At 46.8% G+C, this 17,280-nt stretch overlaps 2 protein-coding genes across 2 annotated transcripts; one reads left to right on the top strand and one right to left on the bottom strand.

Moving 5' to 3' along the window:
• Positions 1 to 52: 52 nt before the first annotated feature.
• slc37a4a (solute carrier family 37 member 4a) lies at positions 53 to 4,070 on the bottom strand. The gene is made up of 8 exons (XM_030381446.1): positions 3,709 to 4,070; positions 2,953 to 3,185; positions 2,363 to 2,606; positions 1,451 to 1,609; positions 1,188 to 1,273; positions 818 to 931; positions 582 to 720; positions 53 to 446 (listed from the first exon to the last, which is right to left on the bottom strand). The coding sequence occupies exons 1-8, from the start codon at positions 3,854 to 3,856 to the stop codon at positions 280 to 282; spliced, it is 1,290 nt and encodes a 429-aa protein (XP_030237306.1). The 5' UTR covers positions 3,857 to 4,070; the 3' UTR covers positions 53 to 279.
• Positions 4,071 to 5,393: 1,323 nt separating this feature from the next.
• Positions 5,394 to 16,443, top strand: cfap45 (cilia and flagella associated protein 45). Its single transcript, XM_030381440.1, has 12 exons — positions 5,394 to 6,010; positions 6,637 to 6,753; positions 6,865 to 7,010; positions 7,581 to 7,725; positions 10,010 to 10,180; positions 11,265 to 11,443; positions 12,193 to 12,322; positions 12,741 to 12,887; positions 13,261 to 13,374; positions 13,710 to 13,903; positions 15,435 to 15,659; positions 16,166 to 16,443. Exons 1-12 carry the CDS (start codon positions 6,008 to 6,010, stop codon positions 16,239 to 16,241), a joined length of 1,647 nt encoding a protein of 548 aa, XP_030237300.1. The 5' UTR covers positions 5,394 to 6,007; the 3' UTR covers positions 16,242 to 16,443.
• Positions 16,444 to 17,280: the final 837 nt, after the last annotated feature.

Here is a 17,280-nt window from a genome sequence, read left to right as displayed (position 1 = left end):
GATTCCTTAAAATATGACCATGCACCCCATAAATGTACTCACATGAACAATATTTATAGTTCCCAGCAATATAATTGAAAGTCGTTAAAAAAAACTGAACATGATACACCTTTCGAAAAATGTTTGCAAAAAATGCAGCACCATGAATGTATAAGACAATGTTTCACACAATGGACACAAATTGTACTATAAAAAGTGGAAAGAAACAAAGGTAAATTATCCATTCTGAATCAATTCCCTTCTTGGCAGCGGTGAATGATGATGTGCGACCAGCGATATCTAATCTGCCTTCTTTGAAACGTGTCCCATCTTGGTTCTGATGTTGCGCATCAGGAAGAATGCCACCGCAGTGATGAGGCAAGTGATCTCGGCCACCCAGAAGGCCATTTCCCAACTGTAGTGTTTGGCTATGGTGCTGAAGGGCAGGCCGGACAAGAAACCACCAACTGGCAAAAAAAATGGGGCAACCATGAGTTTAAAGCACACAAAATAAGCCTCAGCTCATTACACTAATAGGATTAGTGTAATCCTATTTTGAAATATAATACAATATATCTTTAAAACAAATAGGACAAACTTACTGTTGGCCATCAGAGCAACAATAGCATGGGATGTCCCACAGTAGTTGGATGGAGCGCTCTCATTGGCTATCACCCCAAATAACGCTATTGGTCCATAAGAAGAGAAGCCAAATGCAGCTCCCAAAAACAAAATCCACATCTATAGATGGGGATACACGTTAAAAAAAGACAATTAGTTCTTGTTATCTTTCACACGTATCCTGTAAGGATGAACGTTTGAAACGGTGAAATAGTACCTTGGGGCTGTCAGGAGTGACGGTGAGTCTGAAGAGGAACATGGACACACACATTCCCGCCATCATGCAGATCAGGAGGAAGTGACGAGGGTTGCCATAGGCCTTCATGCCTTGCTGCACAAAATATGAAATGAAATTATAGAATAAGAAAGCAAGAAAACTAGGTGATCAAATAATAAATATTTTTGGAAAAAAGTATAGTGATATGTATAGCATGTTGATACTCAATTAAGATTTTAACTCATGAATATGGTAATACTAGTTAGTACTACAATATTGAAGTTCTAAATGGATTTTATATCTCACCAAAACAAAGGATCTAAAAAAAGTCTTTGAGGAAGTCCTCACAGTGTGCTATGTATGAGATCACCTTGGCAACAGCCTTGTCAGAAAAGTATCCTGCTGCTAGACTACCCAGTAGGCCACCAAGCTCCAGAGAACTCATGTATGAGCTGCCTATGAGAACAGAAAGTTAGAAATACCACAGCACCTGACACTTTAGCCTGTTTCCTTTTAAAGATGAATATTAGATCAAAGATATATTCAGTCAATTGCGGTCATCACCGAGGTATCAACACAGACTTCTAAGTGGTTGGTAGAATGATTTGCAGTCATAGCCCTTCCCAACCCTACCCATGAGTGCGGACTGTCCCTTGTCCTGAATGAGGAAGAGCTGGCCCCAGTCGGTGCAGGCTGTCTTCACACCAAACACCACCAGGTAGGCACAGGAGAGCAGCCACAAGTAAGGGGACAGCAGGAACTCCTTCAGGGTGCTCTCGTCACTGGACAGCCCTGAGACAGCCGGGAGAGAGAAGAGGACTTTAATAACACAATACTGTGATAATACTTGCTAGCTGTGCTTAACATGAATCAGAGGTGGAACGTGTCGGTTTAATACAAAAAACGAAATGCCCCCTTGGAGTATTTTGAGACAACCATGTAGAATATGTTTTGTTGTAAACAGGGGTATATAAACCGGCACAATAGCGTGGGATGAACATGGACATTCACATCAAGAACTTTAATTTTCCACATCTACAAATAATTATTTTTGTTAAGGTTACAGAACACACAATCAATTCTTGTGTTTATGAAAGTTTCCCTTCATTTGTACAAAATAAGTGATTGTGAAATACCAGGCCCCTAAGTCAGCAAAAGGATCCCAACATCAACACATGACGTATCTGCGCACTCATTGCTGACGTCAAGCTCACTAACGCTAACCTAAACTCTGCTCATGCAAGTCGCATGTGAGGGGCATGCTGGGTACAGGGTCCGCTGTGTTTCTGAACATTAGATGTCTCGCGGACGTGCTGAACCACACGATGCAGGCTCAATTGTTGATTGCAACATACCATAAACATCATAGAGCTTTTCTGTCCCCCAACAAAAACAAAAGTCTGGGTTTTTAAATGGTTTCATATAATAAGTGAGTGAGGATTTGATGAACATTTTATGTCCCCTTCACAATCATCCACTTGCCTGTCTTGGCCTCAAGCTCAGACTCACCCACTTTTCCTGTCTTGGCCTCCACCTCACACTCACCTGCTTTGCCCTTCTTGGCTGATGTCTCAATGTTGGGCAGGCCCACGTCCTTGGGCTCGTTCTTAATGACCAGCAGGCAGACGAAGGAGAGTACCACACAAATCATCCCTGAGACGAACAGCGTTGTCCTCCAGCTGTAGCTCTGGGCCATCACTGTGGCGATGATGGGTCCCAGACTGCCAGCCAGATTCATGCTGCAGGAGAGGATGGCCCACCACGTGCCGAACTGAGAGGGCTCGAACCACTGTCAGGACAGAGGGGGAAGACATCCGGTATAGAGGACATTGTGTCGAGGATTCTAAAGGGCCTCGACACAAAACCCTTCTGTTTATAGTTTTAAACAGAAGGGTTATTCATCACCTTGCCTGTTTTCACAAGGGTTAGGAGGTTGTTTTTTTCTACTCAGGTTAAAATACAGATTTAAATAGCTGAGAGACTTTGTTATTTTCCCCTGCAGTCCACTCTCCCGCTGTAAAAAAGTTACTATCAAACACGCATTATAAATCAATGCATGTGCTTGCGTGTGTGTGTGTGTGTTTGTGTGTGGCTCCCATGCCTTCTACGCATCTCTTTGTGGATGTGTCGAGTACCTTACGCAGCACCCGTCCGCAGGGGGGCCAGCCCAGGCCCTGGCCGAGGCCGTTGAGGAACCAGAGGCCAGAGAAGACGGCCACGGTGGAGGACCAGGAGAACAGCACGTTGATGCCCCCCACCAGGAACAGGCCGATGGAGAAGAGCCAGCGGGCGCTGATCTGGTCCGACAGCACGCCGCTGATGAACTTACTGATGGCGTAGGCCAGTGACTGGCTGCTGGTGATCATGCCTGGAGGCAGACCGTAGGGATGGGGAGGTGGAGCATGAATAGAATTTTTATAAAAATTCTCATAACAACAATCAAGCCTTACAGTACACAATGGTCAATGATTGTGCTGGTTTTGAGGTTCGGTGAATTATTCATAAAGTATATTGACAGCCATTACACACAGTGTTCTCCAAATAATAACAGGATGGGAGGTTAGGTCTGACAAACATATGTGTAGGATATGTCCAGGTGGTAGCCATCTTCATTTAGCTGGATAAGTAAGGATTGTACTTCAACTGGTGGTAACTAACGTGTCTCTGTTCATAATTGATCACCTATCATTTCTACATGGTGGAGGATTGCAGGATTATATCCACAGCAAATGGAGCAAATGGATCAAAACCAGTGGATAGTTATATTGGATAGTTTCAGTCGGATAGGCAAACCAACGTCCCTGGGGCCAACAATGCAATGTTGGTTAAATTATGCATTAACGTTCAAGCTAAAGAATGAACCAGATTTTGACAAACAACAAAACTCATACCCAGGTCATCTTTGTCCAGCGTGATCTCTTGCATGAGGGAGGGCATCACAAATGAAAAAGTCTTTCTGTTGAAGTAGTACAGCGTGTAGCCAACAAACATGGCCAAAAAGATAGTGGTGCGGTAGTATCCATAGCTTGGTTTACCCATTGCTGGTTTGGGTCCCTGCAAAAGTGCAATACTTTAGGGTGAAATAACCAACAGAAAAGGTCCAAGATCGTTCCTGCAGTGTGTGTCAGGTCTCAGCTCTCTGATGCCAATGAAGCTGAACTTTGCATCATGATCCACAGTACAGATCGTTACAAGCTTGTACCTCTTTGTTGAGATGTAATCAATAGGTGAGGTTAATGGTCAACTTCTCAACCCTGAGATTTGACACATACACACACGCTCGGGCGCGCCCACACACACACACACGCACGCACACACACACACACACACACACACACACACACACACACACACACACACACACACACACACACACACACACACACACACACACACACACACACACACACACACACACACACACACACACACACACACACACACACACACACACACACACACACACACACACACACACACACACACACACACACACACACACACACACGAGGACTGCAGTTATGTATCAAGTAAATCCAGAAAAAATACATAAAGACATCACAAGATCTCCGTGTCCACGTGTTCTGCTGCCGTCCACGGCTGTAATGCGGGTCAGTCAGTCAGCCCGATGAGGTTAATGATTTATTGCGAATTCGAGTGAACTCTCGTCGAGCTGTTGGGATTTTAAGCGCTTCTCGTCAAATAAATCCTGCAGATGCACACGCAAAACTGATCAAAACCAAAATGGAAATCGGAAATGTCCCATTGGCTTACTTTGACGTCCAATGAGTCAGAGTGTAGGGACAGCATGATCTAGTCCTAGACCAGAGGGTCGGAATCCAGGTCTTCCGTGAAAACCGTATTATCCAGAAGTTTAATTAGTAAAAGGTACAGGTGACCCTCCTAAGATGGCGCATTTTGATTGGTTCGCTATCTCGAAATATTGGGCAATATCCCATGATTCAAATCTCGAACTCTGGATATTGTTTTCATCGCAAAGGAGCGCGTGTGACGATAGTCATCACGCTAATAAAAACAAATAAAAAGTGTTATCTTGTTTATTTTTGGAGTGTTCACGTGTATTATATACTAAAACAATTATTCACCTCACTCAGGCTCCGTGAATAGTGGGGGATAGCCCCCGAAACCGAGCCTTCGGCGAATAATTGTTAACTATAGTTTTAGAGTTTAGTTTTTTCTCCCCCTATTGGTTACTGTTACGTATTTTAAGAATCTAAGCTTCCCTCACTTGTCAACTAGGAAGTAGGACCAAACATATAAGCTGCGTTACCCTCACATAGCCACAAGGGGAGCATGACGTTATTGAAGGCTGCTCCTTCTTCACCTTTAATTAAGTGAAGAAGCCGAAGCCATAACGTCACCCCGGCCACGCCCACTAGGCCACGCCCACTGCATAGGCCACACCCACTTGACGTCCTGTACGGAGGACGTCGAGTGAACAGGCCAGGGTTCAATAGGTAGACGGCAGAGAGCCCTCGGGCCTAAGCCCGGGGGCTTGAAGTAGATCACGGTATTTTCCTCTCACTCGTGTTAGATACAATTCCCTCCGTATAGCTTCACTAACCATGCCGAAACATGCCTACTTTATAATAAATTAAGTGAGTTAAAGCAACCCGGGATTGGACAACTTTCTTCGAGAATATGCAACATTACCCTCGTGCCTTTAACGTGGAGCCACCATCAAAGTTACCTACTCGGTTAATCTAGTGAAGGCATTATCTGAGGAATTATCTAACGTGACTCACAAGCCTGTTATTTAGGTCCCCCTTAATAATTGTTGCCGATTTAGTTTGAGCGGGGAATTTTATTCGGGGCAGCTCAGTGATATAGGCCTATACCAAATGGAATAAAAACGGACCTATAATTCATCACATTCATAAATTAAAGAGTCAAACACTGTCAGGCAGGGGAGAAGGCACGTGGACCGGGACCCCTCCCTCTTCCTCCTCCGAGATATGCCTCCGAGGTTCCAGGCGTGTTGTCATAGCAACACGACAACAAACACACGTCTGAACCTTTACGTCTGCAGCAGGGTCTCGTATCCATAGCAACTAAACGGCGGCGATGCGGTGCGATTGTCATACACCTTGAACATTTTATTACAGCAAATAAAGGAAAAGCTGCCCCTTTCTTATTTTCTGAGCTCAGAAATAGACCTACCCGAGGATCATGGTAAGTGGTCAAATTATTAATATTCAATGTTTCTTTCTTCCTTGCTCTGTTAACCAGGTACAGCATACATTTACCCACATGTCAGTCTCCATATCCCTGTTAATGTGCCGGTTATAGCATAGTAATGAGTTCATTTCCATCTGTAGTCCTTGGGCAGATTATTACAAACGTGTGGCCTAATATTAACAACAGTACTTCAGCCAGCACTAGAGTAACACCTCAACATAACACAATAAAACGCAATGAAAGACAAAACACTGCAAGGGTAACAACCATCTGTAAAAACAGTGAGTCTGTGAAGGACGTGGTGGAGAGGAGGCAGCGTGATTCCTCATGATTGGGGCGACAGTAGCTCAGGAGGAAGAGCGGGTTGGTTGCCTGGTAACCTGAAGGTTGCTAGTTCGATCCCCGGCTCATCCTCGCTGAGTGTAGAGGTGTCCCTGAGCAAGACGCCTCACCCTGACTGCTCCTGACGAGCTGGCTGTTGCCCTGCGTGGTAGACTCCGCCGTCGGTGTGTGAATGTGTGAATGAGCGGTTGAAATCCCCTAAATGTAAATGAAATGTAATGATTGCTTCAAGCCACCTCTGAAGGTTAAAGCTCTGTCAATGTTAATAACCTCCTCAGCCGCAGAGCTCGGGAGCGTCCACCTCCCGGCGCAGCGGGAGCTGCAAGACGCGCCGCTACCGCACCCTGGCCCCCAGCTCCCAGATAGACGAGAGCCTGTTCGGGGGCCCCAAACGAGTAAGTCGCCGTCGGGCTAAACGTGCAGAATTAATATGCAAAGTTAGACGTGTGAATGTCTCATCAGGATACAAATATGTGTATCAAATTTGGATATATATCGTCCCCCAGCAATCGCCACCAGACAACCTGAAGTCGGAACCCCGAGGAGGCAGAGGCCCCCCGTCCAGAGAGCAGGCCCGCTCCGCCCCGGTGCAAAGGACCAAGCGCCCCCAGACCCTCCGCATCATCACCAAGGACCTCATCCGGGAGCTGAAGTAGGGAGGGCTGTTTAAACACACACACTGTACATGTTTGGATGGGTATGTTATGTTCGTAAGTTAAAAGTCATTTGAGAACAACGGTTGATTGCTAATTTACCTCCGGATGATCTAATCTAATCTAAAAATGAGTCTGCAAATTTACACAGGTTGGCTTGCAAAATAACGACTAACATTTCGAAGTACATGGATGGCATCGAACTTCCTTCTCATTCAAGAATGTCATGAGGTCAAAATACAGCTAGCTAGTGTCTCAGACTATATACGGTCTGGTAATGCCACCAGGTGTTAGTGTGATTAGCCATTGCAGGCCGTTTGAAAATCAGCCTTTTCCTGTGTTTTAGTGACATCACAAGTGGGCGTGTCCAGCCAGATGTATGATGGATAGTTAAATCTAGATAGACACTCCCACTTGTGATCTCACTGAAAACCCAGAGAAAGGAAGAATTTCAAACGGCTTGTCATGGCTAATCACCTGGTGGCATAATATCACCCCTTTAAATGTCAATACCACAGGCATACCCACTAATACATCGACTGTTCTGCTCATTGTCCCGTGGTGATCAGGATTCCCAGTGAAGATCCTTCCGGAACATCCATCATCCTGCCGCCGATAGAGGTGTCGCGGCTAACCACGTCGTCCCGCGTGCTCAGCAAGCAGCAGAGAGAGGCAGTGGAGGAGTCCCTGCAGCAGAGGAAGGAGGCTCTCTTGGTGAGGGCAGTGTGGTCATCCCCCTGCCCGCTGCTTTACCCTCTTCTGACGATGTGTCTGACAGGGCTCAGACTTCACCACGTCACGTCACAGTGACCTCCGCCATTTTGGAAGCATAGGATTATTGAAATGTTAGTTGTTGGGTTGTCTGCGAAATGATTTGCCGTTATCGCGGTACCTCTCCTGGAACCGTCACCTTATCGTGGTGGAGAGGTTTGCGTGTCCCTGTGAACCTGAGGGCTGTGTTGTCTGGAGCCTTGTGCTCCTGGTAGGGTCTCCCATGATAGAGTGGTCTCAGGTGAGGGGCCAGACTAAGAATGGTTCACAAATACCCAGTGAATAAACTAGCGTTCCATTACTGAAGCTGAAGCTTGGAGGCAGAGCTTCAGGCTGATGGGGGTCCGTGGTTTCCCTGGTGGAAGTCACTGAGGTAGTCAAACATCTCCACAGTGGCAAAGCCCCAGGGATTGATGAGACCCAGATAGAAATGCTGAACGCTCTGGGTCTTGAGGGGCTGTCTTGATTGACACACCTATTCAATATTGCGTAGGAGTCTGGAACAGTGCCAATGGAGTGGCAAACCGGGGGTGGTGGTTCCCCTGTTAAACAAGGGGGACCAGAGAGTGTGTACCAATAACCGTGGTACCACACTACTCAGCCTCCCTGGTAAAGTCTACTCCAAGGTGCTGTAAAGGAGGGTTTGGCTGATCGTAAAACCTCAAATTGAAGAGAAACAATGTTGTAACCGCCTCGTACCTGGAACTACGGACCAGCTCTTCACTCTCGCTAGAATCCTGGAGGGGGCCTGGAAATATGCCCATCCAGTCTACATTTGTTTTGTGGATCTGGAGAAGACGTATGACCGGGTCCCCGGGAGATACTGTTGGAGGTGCTGCGCGAGCATGCGGTGAGGGGGTCACTACTCAGGGCTACCAATCTCTGTACTCCCAAAGCGAGAGCTTGGTCCGCGTTCTCGGCAGCAAGTCAGTTTTGTTCCCGAAGGTGGTTGGCCTCCGCCAGGGCTGCGCTTTGACACCAATCCTGTTTGTGATATTCATGGACCAGACCAGATATTGAGGCGTAGTCGTGGTGGGGAGGGGTTGCAGTTTGGTGGTCTGAGGATCTCATCACTACTTTTGCAGATGATGTGGTTCTGATGGCATCATCGGCCTGTGACTTTCAGCACTCACCGGATCCGCTCACAGCCGATCCAGCTCGCAACAACGCTATATCTGAGGCCATGACTCTCTGGGTAGCAAATTACTCCTTAGCCCAAGTGATGGAGTTGAAGTACCTCTGGGTCTTTTTTTGCGAGTGAGGGGACGATAGACTGTGATATTGGCGTCTCCCATAGGGAAAGGGTGAGAAGCTCAGCCATCAGTTGAGGTGGTTCGGACATCTGGTAAGGATGCCCACTGAGTGCCTCCCTAGGGATGTGTTACAGGCATGACCAGTGGGGAGGAGACCTCGGGGTAGATCAAGGACTAGGTGGAGAGATTATATCTCAACACTGTCCTGGGAACGCCTCAGGATCCCCACGTCAGTGCGGGGGGATCTCGGGCCCCCTGCTGGAGCTGTTGCCGGTACTACAATTCCCTTGAGTCTTGAGTCAAAATGGGGGACATTCACAAACAAACAATCCCATGATGTATTCTGCCCTACAGACACAATTACTGATTGGTTGACTCTCCTATCCAATATCACCACGAAACAACTGCATTGCTGAACTCCTGTCCTGTGATGGGTTTGTGTCTGAAGGACAGACACAACTGAGTAACACACTCAGAGACGCTGCACTGATGACAGCCAGAGTTACTGATGGTTTGGATGTTCTGCTGCCAGTTTGAGAGCTTCCATTCCCACTGGGGCCTCATGTAAATGTAAATGGACTGCATTTATATAGCGTGTTTTAACCTATTGGCCACTCAAAGCGCTTTACAACAAAAAACATTCACGCACACATTTTGACAGACCGACGGCGTAGTTTCCAGCCTTATTTGTGTTCCTGGCTCGGGCTTCGATTTTTCTAGTTTAGCAGACGTAGAAAAAGCATGATATCACCCCTTTAAGCATGTGTGCACCAAGGAACTGCGAGACACTGTGGATGTCAGCGTCCACCAAAAGGGCATGTATAGTCTTTCACACAAATTTAAATTAAACAGTTTACTCGATAGCAAGCCTCGCACTGAAAGTTGAGACATCGATATAATTCACTTTCTGATAAAGAAAAACTAAAACATTCTACTCTTTTGTCCAATCAAGTCACAGCGTGATATTTTGTCAGGATGCCGTTGAGGAGCGGAAGGCCCAGATGCACCAGGCCAACATGTCCCGCAGGAAGAACCAGGCTCTGAATGACCTGGAGGAGGAGGCTCGGGACCGGGCCCAGTACTTGCTGGAGAAGGCCAACGCCATGCGGATGGAGCAGGAGGACGAGGTCAAGAGGCTCAATGAGGTGCCCACCGCCCGACACACAGCAGATACACATCCTCAAACAGCTGCTAGAGAGCATTCCTAAGACCCAAACATAAGATGACAAATGTTTGCAATTCCCCATTTCTGATTGGCTCAAACGGACCATGGTGTCATTAGCACCAGGAACCGATTCCAATCAAAATCAAGAAATGCAACAACATTTTATAATTATTGTTATTATTGGTTATATTTTTTGACCCCAGCAACCGATGACACGCGACACAAAAAAATAAATAAAAAAATAAAAAAATAAAAACTAACACTTTCAGGTACAGACCGCTTTGAGCTCAGTTTTTATCCCTTCGGGATGGAAGCCATATGAGAAAAAAAGCGGTATATAAATACCGAGGATTGATTGATTGATTGATTGATTGATTATTCTTAAACAACCTGTGTGTGTGTCTCTGTGGATGTGTTACCATGTGTTCGTTGTGTGTGTGTGTCTGTGTATGTTTTGTTTGTGCGTGTTACCATGTGTGCGTTGCGTGTTTGTGCGTCTCTTTGGGTACGTGTAACCCCATGTGTGTGTGTTGTGTTTGCGTCTGTGTCTGTGTGTTTATGCGGGTGTGTGTAACCATTTGTGTGTTGTGTCTGCATGTGTGTCTTCGTGTTTGTGTGGATGCGTGATACCATGTGTGTGTTGTGTCTGTGTCTGTGTGTTTGTTTCGGTGCGTGTTACCATGTGTTTGTTGTGTGTGCGTGTCTGTGTGTGTGTTTGTGTGGGTGCGTGTTACCATGTGTGTGTTGCGCGTGTGTCTCTTTGGGTGCGTGTAATCATGTTTGTGTTGTGTTGTGTCTGCGTCTGTGTGTTTGTGCGGGTACGTGTAACCATTTGTGTATTGTGTCTGCATGTGTGTGTGTGTGTGTGTGTGTTTGTGTGGGTGCGTGATACCATGTGTGTGTTGTGTCTGTGTCTGTGTGTTTGTGTGGGTGCGTGTTACTGTGTGTGTGTTGTGTCTTCATCTGTGTGTTGGTGTGTGTGTGTGTTACCATGTGTGTGCTATGTGTGTTTGTGTGGGTGTGTGTCATCATCTTGCGTGTTTGTGTGTCTCCCCCCTGGTCAGCTGATCCTGGGGGCTCGGTGCCATGCGGTGCGCGAGGGTCAGATCCTGGAGAGGAAGCAGATTAAGGCGGAGCTGGTGGAGGAGGAGAGGCACCTGGACGCCCTCATGGAGCAGGGCCGCCTCAGGGCCATCGAGACCCAGGAGCAGATTGACATGCTACGCAAGGAGCAGAGGATCCGGTGGGTGGTGGAGGACGGACGCTGATGACGGCATGCTTTAACATTTACACATAGGGCGTTTAGCAGACGCTTTTATCCAAAGCAATTTACAACGGTTCATGCACACTCAGACACCGAGAGCGGAGTGGTAAGCCACGCAGGGCGACAGCCAGCTTGTCAGGAGCAGTCTTGCTCATGGACACCTCGACACTCCTGGGAGTATGCCTTCATGACGTCTCGCAAATCGGACAAATCTGAATCACATCTAAGTCTGAACTGAGATCTGCTTCACTTTGTGAAGCTTCATATTATTTTGGGTCCAAACCTGTTGCTGGAGTTATTATGTTCCAGATCAACACTGAGTGGACTGGCCACTTTAGAACTACTACTGATGATATCTGATGATTATATATCCATGCATTTCATCATCAGTATCAGAATATTTCTCAATTATTTTTAAATTACTTTAACGCTTTTAGGAAATAGTCTTCCTACAACTTTTTGGCACAACCTCTGAGTTGAGCAGCTATTTCATTTGAATTGCATGCATGAAAGGATATTTTGGAAGTAATTTTGGTCTTTGACTCTTCTGTCGTTAGGGTTAAGGTTAGGGTGCCATACCGTATGAATGATGTACTATACAGTACCAGTTTGGGGCTAACTGGTAGTGTGTGTGTGTGTGTGTGTGTGTGTGTGTGTGTGTGTGTGTGTGTGTGTGTGTGTGTGTGTGTGTGTGTGTGTGTGTGTGTGTGTGTGTGTGTGTGCTACAGAGGGAAGCAGCAGATCATCCACCAGATGGAGGAGCGTCGGGACGAGGAGCTGCTGCGGGGGGAGCTGAAGGAGCAGGAGGCCCAGCAGCTGCTGGAGGTCCTGGAGAAGTTACAGCTGGAGGACTTGGAGGTACACACACACACACACACACACACGCACGCAAACACACGCACATGCACACACACACACGCACGCACAAACACACACGTACATACACACAAATACACACATACACGCACGCAAACAAACACACGCACATGCACACACACACATGCACACACACACACACACACACACGTACACATACACACACACGTGTACACACAAGCTCAAACACACGCAGAAACACACACACACACACACTTGTAAACCCACGCATACACACGCTACACGCACACAGAATCTTTAAATCTCATTCGTGAGCAGGTATAGGTTGACCTATATTGAGACTGTGGACATGGGGAAGTGAACCGAGTACCCTTATGACTGGGTGTGACAACTGAACCAAGCACCCTTTTGATGCATGTGTCTGTGTTTGTGGCCCCAGGCTCTGGAGAAGAAGAGGCAGCAGCAGAGCCTCCTGCAAGACGAGATTGAGCGTATCAACAGAGAGACCATACAGGCCAAGGAGCAGAAGAAGGAGCAGGAGAAACTGGCCGACCTGAAGGCCATGGAGTACACAAAGCAGAAGATGGTCAGACTCCCACAGACTTTCTGCACACATGCACACACAAATATCACAAGAGGCGGACATTTGTAATCATGACATGTGCTGAAACCTTGTAAGTAAGTAAGACACACATTATTTAATCGTTGGAGACGTGTCCATGCTATATACATACATTTTACTTTTGACTTGAAACAGAACTTTATCTAAACTCAAAATCCTCTTCTCTGTTCCCAAGTGGATTTTAACCATGTGGTCACCAAATAGCTGTTGGCTCAGTCGACTGTGTGTGCCTGGGCGCGTGCGTGTATGAGTGTGCCTGTGTGCGTGCATGTATGTATGTGTGTGCATGTGCCTGTGTGTATATATGTGTGTATGTGTGCATATGTGGCACCTGCAGGAGCGGGAGGCAGAGCACGAAGAGAAGCAGATGCTGTTGAAGAAAGGGAAGGAGAAGGAGGTGGCCCGGCTGAGGGCCCTTCAGGAGAGGGACAGAGACCACAAGGCTGACCAGGTCTGCCTCAGCCCCCCAGGACGAGCCGCCATTAACAAAGGAAGAATTGGCAGAAAATGTTTTTCAAAATGATGGGAATGTGCCTAAACCAATCCACAAGCTAAAATTTGACTTATTTTCCTGAAATGACTTCATGATTGTGTATTTCATGTCATTGAAGTTACTTGAATAGCCTTATTTATAATTTTTTATCACTTTTGATACCGACCACTGCTCTTCTGAGCATTATTCTGAGGACTCCCAGTTCCATCTCATCTGAACCTATCAGCGTAATCGATTGCCTTTCTATTCCTTCGCCCTACTATCACTTTACCGTTCACCATGCCGCCAACAAGGACGAGCTGCGGGCGCGCCGGAACCGCGAGGCGACGGAGAGGGAGTGGCGCCGGAAGACGAAGGAGCTGGCGGAGAGGAAGGTGGTGGAGGACGCCAAGCTGAAGAGGGCGCGCCTGGAGCAGGTGGGCCACAAGGAGCGGCTCCTCTCTGTTGAGGCGGGCCGCGAGAGGGCCGAGTTTGAGCGGGTGCTGAGGTGAGAGCTGGATCCATCACAACGACACTTTATCAGCGAATGTAGCATTCAGAATCAGAATTACTTTTACTACATCTTATTGTACAACTACACAAGAACAAAATTCTTAGGCTTGGTTCCTCAACAACCACATAGCAGCAACAATACAAGATAGTAAATAAAGATACGTACAAATACAAATATGTAAAAAATAAGTTGATAAGTAGCAGCATAGATCCCAATAATCAATAATAAAATAAAGTAAGTAATAAGAGAAACTAAGACAGTGGTCAAAAGTAATAATGAGTAATGAGGTTTATTAAAGTGTAAATTGTAGTGTTAATTGTAAAGTGTTCAAGTGGTAGTGGTACTCAAGTGGGATTCAATCACGGATGATCCCGGGTTGCGTGTCGGGGTCCGTGTTGCTAAAGCACCACACAGTCCGTTCCATTGGCTGCCGTGTAAAAACACGGATTTGCACGGATTCAAACATGGCCTTCTTTTTCCTAAAGTGTGACTTGATGGGATTTATTCTTGTACTCAACTAATCATAAAAGAGCTCTTTTATGAAAACATGAGGTCCTTTTTTCACCCCTTCAAGGGGATTCAAGGAGACGGGGCATACCATTACCAATCCATTTAGATTTTATCTGGTTTGGTGTGGAATTTTATCCTAAAATCTGTGTGATACAACATTATAACACAGTTTAAGCATTTGTAGTAATCTCTCATTTCTCATTCATCTCAATATTGTTGAAGACTGAATAACCCATAGGTTTAGAAATGCATGTTGTCTCTATGTTGTGTGTATCTATGTGCTCCTAGACAGTCCAATGATCCACCCACTTGCACTGCTGTTCATTGCATGCATACAAATACCTCAAAACATATTATTATATTGAAATACCAAGCGCAGTATAGGCATGTACTACAGAGAGAATACATCCACTCCTGTGATCTGAACATTAAGAAATGATCCAGGAAATAACCATATAACACACTATAGAAGGGCCTACCGGCTTGGGCAGCACACTCATCGACTCCATGCCGCTCCTCATTAAAGGGGTGATATTATGCAACCAGGTGTGAGTGTGATTAGCCGTTACCAGCCGTTTGAAAATCAACCTTTTCCTGTGTCTTAGTGACACGTCAAATGGGCGTGTCTGATGTATGGTTGATAGATCGGTCTACCAGCCTACCCAGTGGACTGTAGCAAACGTTGTTTATCTAGCCTTCATACATCTCGGTGGACGCGGCCACTTGTGATGTAACTAAAACACAGGAAAAGGCTGATTTCCAAACAACTTGTAACGGCTGATCCCACGCAAACCTGGTGGCATAATATCCCCCCTTTAAGCATCACCACAGCATTGAAATCCACTTGTATTCTCACCGCGGTTTACAATCCTATTTCAAGGTTCAGCATTGAGTGCTGTCCAAGAAGGCCATCGATGTACGATCATAAATCATCCGCACCCCCTCTCCCTCAGGGCACAGCGGTCGGCCATCAACCTACACCATTAATCCTCATCATCATCATCCTCTCCCTCAGGGCCCAGCAGGCGGCCATTGCCAAGCAGGAGGCGGAGGAGCAGGGGCACCGGCAGAAGGCGCTGCAGCACGCCGACGGGGTGCGGCAGCAGGTGAGGGAGCGTGAGCTGCAGGCCGTCGCCCGGCGGCGCGAGGTGTACAAGGAGCGGGAGGAGCTGGACGAGGCGGGCCGCCAGAGACGCCTGCGCCTGGATGAGATCAAGGAGAGGAAGCTGAGGGAGCTCAAGTAGGTAGAGCGTGAGCCAGGGGAACATGTGATGTGATGTGGCGGGCGGCTGTAGCTCAGGAGGTAGAGCGGGTTGACTGGTAACCAGAAGGTTGCTGGTTCAATCCCCGGCTCCTCCTAGCTGAGGTGTCCCTGAGCAAGACGCCTCACCCCGACTGCTCCTGATGAGCTGGCTGTCGCCCTGCGTGGTTGACTCCACCATCGGTTTATGAATGAATGAGTGTTGTTAAGTTGCTTCAGAGTTGGCAGACACAGATATTTGTGTCTGTCTGTACACACAGACCAACAATTGTGTCTGTACACACACACTAACATTTTTGTCTGTACACACACCCACTTACATCTGTGTCTGTACACGAACACACTGATATTTGTGTCGGTCGGTGCACGCAGACCAACAATTGTCAGTACACACAAACACACACTTACCTTTGTGTCTGTGTGTGTACAAAAACGCACACATCTGTGTGTGTGTCAAACGCTCTAACATTTGTGTCTTTTTGTAGGGCGGCCGGCATCCCAGAGAAATACTGCAACCAAGTGGAGAGGAAGCTTCATGCGTTGCCCCCTCTGGCTCAGTAGAGCTGGCAGCCGCTTGTGTGACCCCATGACGATATATACTCTCATACCAGTTATGTGAAGCACTTTGAGTCTACCTCGTGTATGAAAAGTGCTATATAAATAGAGTTGCCTTGCCTTCCCACACTGTGCATTGTGTATTTCCATAGACATAAAACTAGAACAGTTACGGAAACGTTTGGAATAAATTCGAAGTTGAACTTGATGGGTTTCCTTTGTGTGTAAACAATACAGGCGTACGAGTCACTGAAGAGAGAAAAACACTTCAAACTCCCCACAGTGTTACACGACAGTGTTCCACGACACGGTGCTACACGGCACGTCAGAAAGAAGCAGGCCACAGCACAGCCACACATTGTACCTTTGTGTTTTAGTGTTTATTAATATTTTAGGTACTCTGGCTTGTATATCCCTTTCAAAGTAATCATAACCTTCCTTAAACCCTTCACTGTAATATGACCATAGAAAGGAATTCACATTATAAGGGTGACGATGTATACACACATACACACAAACACACACACATCTCAAAAGCCTTTAAGGAAGTACATCGAGGTAAATACAGACATTTTCTTTATTTCATAACCATTCTGGACAAAGTATTGTTCGAAGCACGAAGACCTAGTTTCTTACCATCTAAACACATAAACCTACAGGAGTGTTTTAAGGATCTATTCAAGTGGACATTAGGACACCAAGCGTTCCACCGCCCTGTCCCCCTCCCCCTCCAGGGTGGTCCGGGGGGGGGGGCTTATTATCCTCCCATGGGTGTGTCTTTTTGTGTGTGTGTGCCGGCGGCACGGAGCACGCCTACAAAAAGAAGAGGAGAGCAGACAGGGCGGGCGCCGGCCGGTCCGAGGACAAGTCCTCATCAAAACAAGTTCCTGATTCATATTCATATGTTTTTTTCAGAGCTGTACACACAGAGAAAAAAATAATAATAATAGTACTGGTGACCTAGAGAGAGAAAGTGGGGCGGGGAACACCACAACACCTGGCATATACACACAAACCAGACCTCTGCAGGAGGGACACACACACA

This window comes from Gadus morhua, chromosome 16 (assembly GCF_902167405.1).
Source record: "Gadus morhua chromosome 16, gadMor3.0, whole genome shotgun sequence".
NCBI lineage: Eukaryota > Metazoa > Chordata > Actinopteri > Gadiformes > Gadidae > Gadus > Gadus morhua.
This window is presented reverse-complemented; position numbering and strand designations above follow the sequence as displayed.

Coding starts and splice junctions, on each gene's coding strand:
- cfap45 (XM_030381440.1), top strand. Junction 11,444..12,192: donor CGCAAGGAGCAGAGGATCCG/GTGGGTGGTGGA, acceptor TGTGTGCTACAG/AGGGAAGCAGCAGATCATCC. Junction 12,888..13,260: donor AGTACACAAAGCAGAAGATG/GTCAGACTCCCA, acceptor TGGCACCTGCAG/GAGCGGGAGGCAGAGCACGA.
- slc37a4a (XM_030381446.1), bottom strand. CDS start 3,856: ATGGGTAAACCAAGCTATGGATACTACCGCACCACTATCTTTTTGGCC. Junction 1,274..1,450: donor GGGACAGTCCGCACTCATGG/GTAGGGTTGGGA, acceptor CTGTTCTCATAG/GCAGCTCATACATGAGTTCT. Junction 447..581: donor TGTTGCTCTGATGGCCAACA/GTAAGTTTGTCC, acceptor TTTTTTTGCCAG/TTGGTGGTTTCTTGTCCGGC.